Genomic DNA, 9,933 nt, shown 5'->3' on the forward strand with positions numbered 1-9,933 from the left:
TTATAAGTAAAGAAAACACGCCTTTTGAAACAAAAAAATTCTCCACGAGTGCTTTTTGTTTTGTGAGTCGAAAAGCCTCCTCCTAAGACAACTCTGGCAATTTTTTTATTTTTTATTTTTGGAAAGTTTTTTGATGCAAGGGTAGCCGTAATACAACTAGAGTTTGACTTTTGTTGAGATGAAGCCTTTAATTATCTAATCATAAAGATACTGGTCATGTGAACCTTAAAGTACAAAAGGCTTAAACAAAAAACCTGATATTATAGCTCCTACCTCCTGTTGTTAGCTGGCAGGTAGGAGTTAACCCTTATGCATGGTCAACAATAAAAACACTATCAAGGATATGAAAGAAGCTCTGCACTGCTGTGCAGAATCAGGGCTGCTTTTAGCCTTATGGACTTGGTTACACAATGGACACGCCATGAATGATGCTTGTTCACTGGTATTACAGCCTTTCACCAAAGAACTCAGGATACTACTACAATTTTTGGCTTTTTTACTAATGAAGAGTAACGTAACTTTATGAAGAACAAATATTTTTGAACCAAAACCAACCACAGACAAACGCAGTTTATGTTAGTGATATTTCTTATTGGTAGCCCAACTTGATGGTTTCATTATTTTCTTAATCATGTTATTCATCAAATTTTTAATATTTAATTTTAGCCTTTAACATGCCAGAATGTGTGAAGATATCATTATACATATTCCTCAAATATTTAATTAGATGCTATAATCAAACAGTAAATGTAGTACATGAGTAGACCTTAAGCCACATACTTTTGATTCATTTTGTGGACAGCTGTTTTTTTTCCTATATAACAATTTTGGCGTACTCTACCCAACTCTGGCTCTTCAATATTAATGCATAAAAATAATTTTTTTTAAATAAGAGGCAGTATTAGGGTAATTGTTTATTTATATAGCACATTTTCACAAAATAATTTTACCAACATCTTTACTACAGGGTAAGACAAATACAATATCATCATTGTTATATAGAGTATGTAAGAACAGGGAGAGAAGGGCAAATTTTATTACATTCCTGCCATTTCTGTTAATGCCAATAAGAAGCTGCACTTCCTTAAAGATCTACTAACTGTACAAAAATAAAGGCTGTAACTTATTTTCTTTTTTTTATTTACCACTCGTCTTTAGGAAATTAACTTAATAGCAGAAGCAAAGATGGATAAACACAGGACTCAGGAAAAGGAGTTAAAAGCGATTAACATTAATTTAAACAGCAGTGCTATTCAGCTTGAGGTGTCTTCATTGTTTTCTTGATCCAATTAAGAACACTGTCTGAAAGAAAAGCGTAAACTCCAGGTTTTTCTTTTTTTCCGCATAACTTCCCAAAAGACGTGACTCCAACTAGATTTCCTTTGCACAGTATTGGTCCTCCAGAGTCCCCCTTAGAGAGAGAAGACACATTTGACGATGGCTTTCAAAACAAATTTACACTTATTGTAGTGATAAAAGGATTTTAGGTCCATCCTACCTCACAGGTGTCAGCGTTGTTTTGACCGTCTGATCCGGCACATATCATGTTCCTGGTAATATATGGTTGAAGGTTGTAATAATTTGGAGAATTGCACTTCATTCTGTCGATAACGGTCACATTGGCAGACTTAAGGACATTGGACATTTTGTTTCTTGCATTGTTTGTTTTTCCCCATCCAGACACCATGCAAACGGTACCAGCTACTGGATCTTTGGCAGCTTTATTCAGCTTGAGAGGACTGACCCATTTAGTTGTCTTCACTGGCTTTTCAAGCTGAAAAGGCAGGACAAAATGGCACAAAAGAAAATCAGTGTGTCAGCAGAGTTACAATTTATAAGATCTCAAACATACTGTAGTGGCCTAGACTGCTTCAATTTGCTTGGCATATTATTCTAACCTGTAAATGCCAAAAGGTTTTAAATGCAGTTCCAACCAGAAAATAAATAAGTAAATGAATCAAAAATACCTCCACTATTATTATGTCTAATTGAAAACTTTTGGTTCCTGTGTAAAGATAAGGCATGAAACAATATCTTTTAATTGCAACCACAGTTGGGATTTTTTTTAAGCTTTGGCACATTTATTTATCAATAAGTGGTGCATCACACCAAGGGAATTCTTTTGTACACCCAGGTGATGACTCATAGTCAATCTATCAAGTACCATCTTGACAATAACTGCAATGGGACAACCATTACTTTCACAAAGGTTTTAGTGGATAGTTTGCCAGTTAGAGCTGCCATTTGGCACAGCCTGCGGACAATTCAGCCAAATGCCAAAAGTATTTTTCAACTCATTAAAATAGATCTGGTCAAATAAAAGTGCTATATCCACTGTAGAGTCCCTTAAGTTGTATCATCAACATGTAGCATTAGTCAGAATTTGTTTGCATAGTTTATTACGTAATGACCAGCGACTGGAAATCATGTAAGCTCTAATAAGCCTAATCTAAAATGGTGCTACAAGGACATCATGTATCTACACCAAAATATGAATTTCACTAGTTTTACATGACACTGAACAACGAGATTAAGCATAAACATGCGTCACTGCTGTTTAATTTTTTTTTTTTTTTTTTACACAGAGATAGCCATGTGGAATGGACCCATAAATGTGCACAAACATGCACTGACTGCTCTAAAATCTTGCTTATTTGTACAAAACTCATTGGGTGCCTTTTGTTTAAGAAATACTGAAGCCTCTAGCAAGCAGGTAAAAAAAGAGATAAGGTCCGTTTTTCACATTGTTTAGAGCAGCGATCTCAAACTCAAATCCTAGAGTTTCCTACATATTTCAGAGGTATCTATGCTTCAACACACCAAACACCAATATGAGCTCATTAGCAGAGCTCAATGGATGATAATTTTGTAGTTAGGCTATTTGATTCAGGTGTTTAAAGTAGCAGGACACCGGCCTTTGAGGATTTCAGCTTGAGTCCCCTGGTGTTGAAAATAACAAATAACAGTATAGTTTCTACAACTGTCAAATTAAACCAGTAGCAATTTTGGAGCTATGATCAAAGTGATTTCAATATTTCCTTATTTTGTATGTGGAGGTCTTACCATGATCAACTGGAGATCATTGAGATGGTCCGCCTCATCATAGCAGGGATGGATGACCTTTGTTTTTACGTTTCGGACTTGCCTGAATTTCTTTTCATTTTCAATCTCTTTGATGGAGTGCACCCCCAGCAGCACAGTCTTAATACTGCAAGGACATAAAAAAAATATATTATTTACACTGCAAAAAAAACTGAAATCCAAACACTAAGTTTTATCTTAAAATTGGTGAATTTTTTCTTAACTTGAGGACATAAGTGAAACACTTTGCCAATGGAACAGGACAATTTATATTAGAAAATAAGAAAAACAATTACATTGTCTTAATTCAAGTGCATCATATCTAATGATCTTATTTTAAGAGTAAAATACTTATTTTATTGGCAAATCATCTTTTTACCTACTTAAATTATGGGTTTCTAGATCGTATTTGCAGTGTACATAATTGATTTAACATTTAACACAATATTAACAAGTCCATCACAGGGCAACACAGAGACAAACAACCATTCATGCACACTCTCACACCTAAGGAGAATTTAGGGGAGCCAATTAACCTAACAGTCATCTTTTTGGACTGTGGGAGGAAGCCAGAGTACCCGTAGAGAACCCACGGATTCTTAGGGAGAACATGCAAACTCCATGCAGAAAGACCCCGGGCCAGGAATGGAACCCAGAACCTTCTTGCTGCAAGACAGCAATGCTACCCACTGTGTCATTGAGCTGCCCCCTTTAGTTATAACAGCCGTACAAAATAAATAAATAAACAAAAGATAAATAAATCCAGAGACTTTTCACAATTGCAAATGTAGCAAAAGACAATTATGTGGACGTAACCCTCGAACATATTATCTTGATAGGATATTAGCAGAGACCCATCACAGTTCTTTTTGGGTAACACTGCTTTAATAAAAAAAAATATATAGCTTTCCAGTTTTTCATTAAGAACAGAGGATAGTGCATATAAAGAAAGTCAAGGTTAAAATGCAGATAAAACTGTATCAGAAGGATTTAGTGGGATACACAGAGAACCAGTAAGAATATAAAGTAATACTGCCTCCATTTAGCTCTGATATCCAAACTGTTGAGGAGTGAGGTGACCTCAGAGATGATAGCATTCAAGTTTATAGTGTTTATTCAACAATGTTCTTATATACAGCTTTGTGGCCATAGTTACTAGTAGTAACTAGGACTCAACCAATGTCCCTTTGGTCATTTAGGCACATACATAATGTTGAAACCTTTTGTTAAAAACAAATAAATAAATGTTACTACAGTTAATGAATGTAGCAGTCATCATTTACTATGAAAGTCAGTTATGGTTGTGTTGTTCTAACCTTCTGACCCATAATTCAGACTTCTGGGGACATTACAGTTGACATTTTCTACTAAGAGATGAGTCACATGTAGGGTAAGAGAAATGACAGTTAAACAAGATGAGGTAATCAGAAGAAATGAGTTGCAGCTGAGGCAGAAAAGCTCAAGGAGGGAGAAGATAATGAATATGGCTGAAGCAGAAACAAAGACAAACCAACCGTGGTATCTAATAGAAAAATAACTCTAGATAGATTAAGAAGACTAAAACAGAAAAGTAATCAGAAAAATCCTAAGGATTAAGGAATAATTTGAGACCTAAAAATGAAACTGAATAGCAAGGGGAAAGACAAAATACATAAATAAAAGACAATCGAACTAAAGCCTTGATGTTTTTTTGTTTTTTGTTGTTTCTTTTTTTGTGAGAAGAGACACTTGCACCTAATTTTGTGTAAATAGCAGATAAGGAGAAAATGTGCCTGTGCCTTAATTTGAATACCTGAGATGAAATGTGAGTCATATCTGGCATATCTGATGCATTTCTGAAACATCCCATGTATGACAAGTGTCATACATGGGATGTATGTCTTCTAGTTTTTTGTTTGAGTCAGTAAATATATGTAGTTTTAAAGAATGCATTGATTTTGATTTAAAAGCCTATGGGGGAGAAATGGATTGTAAGAGCTATATGTCAGATATGTGTAGCTGTTTTTTATTTTAGTCATCAGAACAAAATCCAACGTGCAAGAAAATTATTATTGCGGCGACAAAGCTTGCTGTACTTATTTTCATATTTCACAATGCACCACATCGGAGGGGAGAAAAAAAATAGCCTTCATACAACAATAATGAAACTTGTGTAGAGAGATGGCAAACAAGAAATTTCACAATACAGCTTTGTTTCAACTACCTATCTATTAAAGTTCGAGTTAACTTTAGATGAATGCATAAGATCCTACACATGTTAGTTCCTACTTTTTGCAGTGCGCAGCAGTCAGGACCCATTTTGGATCAATTAATATTCCTCCGCAGACTGGTGTATTCGTCTGTAGCAAAGCCATGAATGGCAATGAGTGGGGCGTCACTTCTTTCCCATCAATAATCTCAGAACCATAACCTAACACATGAAAAATAACCACACAAAATAGAAAAACATTTTAATATTATTTAAAATAAGTAAACAGTATGCAAGACAAGATGTTATTACTCACTTGAGTTGACAATGAAGAGAAAGACGCTAATGATAGAAGTGAAGAAACCCCTCTGAGAAAACATGTCTTCTTATCTCATGTCTTTGATCTATGGGTGAAATGCACCTATCAAGATGAATACCGTACCCTTTATGTGTTTTCTAAAAGGATGTGGTTTGACCATGGAAACACATGAGTAAGCAAAATGGACAGAGTCATTTGCTGCACACTAACAGTCTGTAGCTGGTGGTAACATTTACCCGTACTGATCAAAACCAAGTTAGTCAACTGTGATGCAGTTGAGTTTTGTTTTTAATATCATTTGCATCGGTGTCGGTGAGATCACACATTTGAAGACAAACGGTTAAGAGCAGAGGAGGCTTCAGGTCTTTGCAATGTTCAGATGGAATTTCTTTTGAAAAACAATGCACATAGAGTTAATATACAACTCCAACTACTTTGAAAACACTTTTTATTATTTCTGAAAATAATCAGAACCACAATTTAGAATGATAAATTCAAGTAAAACTATAGACACAAATGAAGGTTCAGCCATTGTATTAAAAGAGTATAAAAAAGAAAAAGATATATAAGTTGTACAATCTACATGGACGCCCTTAAAAAGTACAACAGAATGACGTTAGTGTTTCCCCAAAGGAGGAGTCTTAAGACGATGTGTCTAACTTGCAGTTACGCAACCTTTATAGTTTCTTTATAGGTTATGATATCAGAAAACATACACCCTGACAATGGGGGGAGGTTCCCTTATGTAGAAATACCCCCCTCGATAATGTGAGAGTCTGCTCTATCATTGGTTCTTATCAAAAGCTTTATGCCTGAAATCTCCTACAGAAGATCCTTCCTGCCTACAGCTATCAACATTTACAACAACTCAATGAAGAAGAAAAAAAGAAGCAAAAACTATATAAGTTGCTGCAACATTTAGTTTCCCTTTGCAATTAATAAAGTATTTTTGAATTGAATTGAAGTCTCCATCTGGAAATCTGCAAGAAAAGTCTGGGTTTCATAGTCAGGAGAACAGTACTTGTTTGAAACAATGTTCAAGGTGTGGTTTGCTGAAGGGGGATTATGGTGCAGTTTTGTTCATCAGGAGCTGGCTTACTTCCAGTGAAAAGAACTGTGAATGCTTCAGCATATCAAAACATTTTGGACAATTCCACTTTGTGGGAAGAGTTTGGAGCTGGCTCCTTCCTCTTTCGTGACTGTCCAAACAGACATGGATGGATGAGACTGAGGAAAATAGGCTTGCTAGCCTGCACAGAGACTTTTATTAAAATGGACATTTTTAAAATAATATAATAAACAAAGCAGAATTAATAGAGAGTATCTTTTATTACTTTATCAACATCGGACAAAGAGTTATTCAATTTTAAGAGACTTCATCACTTTGTTGATCCATTCTATTTTTTCTTTTGAAAGTAAGGCATACACTCCAGGCCACTTTACTGATCCACAGTTTTTAGAGTGATTAGTATTGTTGCCTCCAAAAGATGTTACTCCGACAAGAACTCCTTTGCACAATATTGGTCCCCCTGAATCCCCCTGAAAAAAAAAAAAAAATAACATCTGAATTATTTGATGCTCATAAGGGTATTATACTTGACTTAGAAGGTTGTTGGTCCTTCTTACCGCACAGGTGTCAGCCTTGCTTTTTCCATTGGGCCCGGCACATATCATGTTCGTTGTAATTAAAGGTTTATGGTTGTAATGTTTTTTAGAGTTACACTTCCTTCTGTCAATTACAGCTACATTAGCAGCCATCAGAACGTCTGAGTAGTTTTTACCATTTTTGCTGGTTGCTCCCCATCCAGCCACTTGACAGATGTCACCGACTGCTGGCAGTTTCACAACATTATTCAGCTGGTGAACGCGGACCCACTTGGTTTGCTTCACTGGTTTGTCCAGCTGAAAGGAGAAATGACCAGTATAGATATGAAACTGTTCATAAGTTTATACAAAAAAGGCTCCGAATATGAGTTTATAAATTAAAACTTATTGAAGGAATTATCTGAGCACATGAATATGAAAACGAAACTCATATGGCTACTGATCCCTGTTTGAGATGTGAAGCGGTTTAACCCAAGCTTGTCAGTGACAGAAACAAAACTAACTTTTAGTAAGGTATTTTTCGAAACAATATACCTTTACTATGGGCATAAGCCAATTAATGTGAATTTGTATCTTACCTTGAGTAACATAAGGTCATTGTCTCCGCTTGCCTTGTTAAAGGAGGGATGAGGTATCCGTCTCGTCACCTTACGGATCTGACGGTACTTCTTTTCTTTTTTTTCATCTTTGATGGAGTGCACTCCCAGGAGCACAGTAGGCCAAATAACTCTACAAGAGCAAAACAATAGTATGGGGTTAGATTCATGGAGAATGTGCAACTATGATACCAGGCTTTTTAATTTTTTTAAATTTTTTATAAGAGAACCAAACTAATGTAATCCATGCATGATGAGTGAATTAAATAAGTTTCTTTTGACAAAACATCTAAGTAATCATTTGACATGCTGTATGTTATCTTGGGACCTAATCACTTATAATTACAAAAAAAAACATATATTTATCTATATATATATTTATTTAAGCAATTGTCTTGGTGTTCTTTAAACCAATAATTTTACCCTAAAAAGAAATTTTGCAACAGGCACAATCTGCAGACATCAACACTGAGGTGGACCATCTGCATGCAGCTTACATTACCAAATAGGATACATTAGCAATGGCAAACATCATGCACTGACATACAATATAAACTTTTCTATCTATAAATATGGCTGTATACTTAGGCACAGTATTAGCTAATGTTTCAGTGAACACCCCCAATGTATTCTCTATTCAATTGTCGAGTCATATCCCTCTTGGCACCCATTTCGCCTTTTGTTTTGTCCTTTTATACCTGATCTTGGAATTTTCTTATTTGTTTTTGCACCTATGCTGGGCAAAGCTGTCTTGCATAGTGTCAACTGACCTAATGCAAAAAGATTATCATATTCTTGTAGTAAATTTCTTTTTTTTTTTTCATAATATCATAATTATAAGGTTACGTATAAGTGGGAAGGCTATGACTTCCTATGCTCCTCAGAAGATGTTTATACGTAAAAATGGCATTAAAGTTTTTTTTTTTTACGGGTTTGACTTTTTTGCTGACTGAGAGTTAAGCAACAGAATTACGGAACCAGTATAAGCTAAACAGATAAATAAATCACAATAGCTGTACATGCCTGGCTACACTGTTACAGAAGTAAAACAAGATTATAAAGTAGAAAATAGTCAATGTGACATTTTCTCCTAAATCATGAACAATTTAGGAACCAATTTGTTCATACAAAGGCTTCTTGCATGAGGCCCACTCTTCTTCCTTGTTTACTTATTGTGTGCATGGACAATAATGTACTTCAGGTGATGTTGTTATGGGAAAGAGACAATAAAAGCTTTGTTTCCTGAAATATAGAGCGAAAACAAAGTTAAAGCACATTAATAAAATATAAAAACATTGTTATTATCAGTCCTTTATCAGAGATCAACTTTAATCTAAAGCATTGTATCTTCTGTGTTTTCCTGAAAGTTAGGGACTTTACTACCTTATTGTATAGAATCGTTTTGAATTTGAATTTGAATAATTTGAATAAAAAATTTAGGCAATATAGGTCTGCAAAATGCATGAAACTGAACAATTACCCCATTTTAACTGACACATCACATAAGAAAATTAGAATCTGAACTCAATTTTGGGGACTCACAGTATGAATGTGAATAGAAAAAAAAATCCTCAAAAGTTAATATATTTTGAATAGTCAAAGTGATAAAAGAGTAGGGGTAAACTATCTGATTATTTTCAATTTCAGGCCAACATGGTCTCCCCTGGGTTTTTCTATCTGTCATCATTCTATAAAAAATGATGCATTATGTCTGCACTATTTCTATATAAGTCTTTAAGGATTTTAAACACCCAAACATTAATCAAATAATCAAATTAAATTTATACTGAACTAGGTAATGTAACTCTAATGTTTTTTTATATTATCATCACTTTCATGTTAAATATCCAGGTGAAAACTAAATATATAAGAATTAAACGAGTTTAAAGTTCTTACTTTTCACAGTGTGCAGCTGTCAGGACCCACTGTGGATCAATTAATATTCCTCCACATTTGAATTTACCTGACTGTACCAAAGCCATGAAGGGCATTGAGTGTCGCGGCTTCACTTCTTTTCCATCAATAATCTCAGAGCCTAAAAAAGAGACAGATATCCAATACCCCATCAGAAATGTAAAAAAAATATATTGTTTTACACATAAATACACACACACAGATATCTATATAACTGTATCTATCTATCT

At 34.8% G+C, this 9,933-nt stretch overlaps 2 protein-coding genes across 2 annotated transcripts; both read right to left on the minus strand.

Moving 5' to 3' along the window:
- Window positions 1–934: 934 nt before the first annotated feature.
- LOC107085303 (granzyme A-like) lies at window positions 935–5,674 on the minus strand. The gene is made up of 5 exons (XM_015375560.1): window positions 5,586–5,674; window positions 5,350–5,491; window positions 3,064–3,208; window positions 1,499–1,774; window positions 935–1,411 (listed from the first exon to the last, which is right to left on the minus strand). The coding sequence occupies exons 1-5, from the start codon at window positions 5,647–5,649 to the stop codon at window positions 1,250–1,252; spliced, it is 789 nt and encodes a 262-aa protein (XP_015231046.1). The 5' UTR covers window positions 5,650–5,674; the 3' UTR covers window positions 935–1,249.
- Window positions 5,675–6,944: 1,270 nt separating this feature from the next.
- LOC107085297 (granzyme A-like) lies at window positions 6,945–9,795 on the minus strand. Its single transcript, XM_015375550.1, has 4 exons — window positions 9,686–9,795; window positions 7,772–7,922; window positions 7,215–7,490; window positions 6,945–7,127 (listed from the first exon to the last, which is right to left on the minus strand). Exons 1-4 carry the CDS (start codon window positions 9,778–9,780, stop codon window positions 6,945–6,947), a joined length of 705 nt encoding a protein of 234 aa, XP_015231036.1. The 5' UTR covers window positions 9,781–9,795.
- Window positions 9,796–9,933: the final 138 nt, after the last annotated feature.

The sequence above is a fragment of the Cyprinodon variegatus genome, unplaced genomic scaffold (assembly GCF_000732505.1).
Source record: "Cyprinodon variegatus isolate N-32 unplaced genomic scaffold, C_variegatus-1.0 Scaffold121, whole genome shotgun sequence".
Lineage (NCBI taxonomy): Eukaryota > Metazoa > Chordata > Actinopteri > Cyprinodontiformes > Cyprinodontidae > Cyprinodon > Cyprinodon variegatus.

Excerpts from the sequence above, each read along its gene's own strand:
- LOC107085303 (XM_015375560.1), bottom strand. The coding sequence starts at position 5,649 with ATGTTTTCTCAGAGGGGTTTCTTCACTTCTATCATTAGCGTCTTTCTC. Across the intron at positions 1,775-3,063 it reads ATGATCTCCAGTTGATCATG|CTTGAAAAGCCAGTGAAGAC; the intron begins GTAAGACCTCCA and ends CTGCCTTTTCAG. Across the intron at positions 1,412-1,498 it reads ACAACGCTGACACCTGTGAG|GGGGACTCTGGAGGACCAAT; the intron begins GTAGGATGGACC and ends TCTCTCTCTAAG.
- LOC107085297 (XM_015375550.1), bottom strand. The coding sequence starts at position 9,780 with ATGCCCTTCATGGCTTTGGTACAGTCAGGTAAATTCAAATGTGGAGGA. Across the intron at positions 7,491-7,771 it reads ATGACCTTATGTTACTCAAG|CTGGACAAACCAGTGAAGCA; the intron begins GTAAGATACAAA and ends TTCTCCTTTCAG. Across the intron at positions 7,128-7,214 it reads GCAAGGCTGACACCTGTGCG|GGGGATTCAGGGGGACCAAT; the intron begins GTAAGAAGGACC and ends TTTTTTTTTCAG.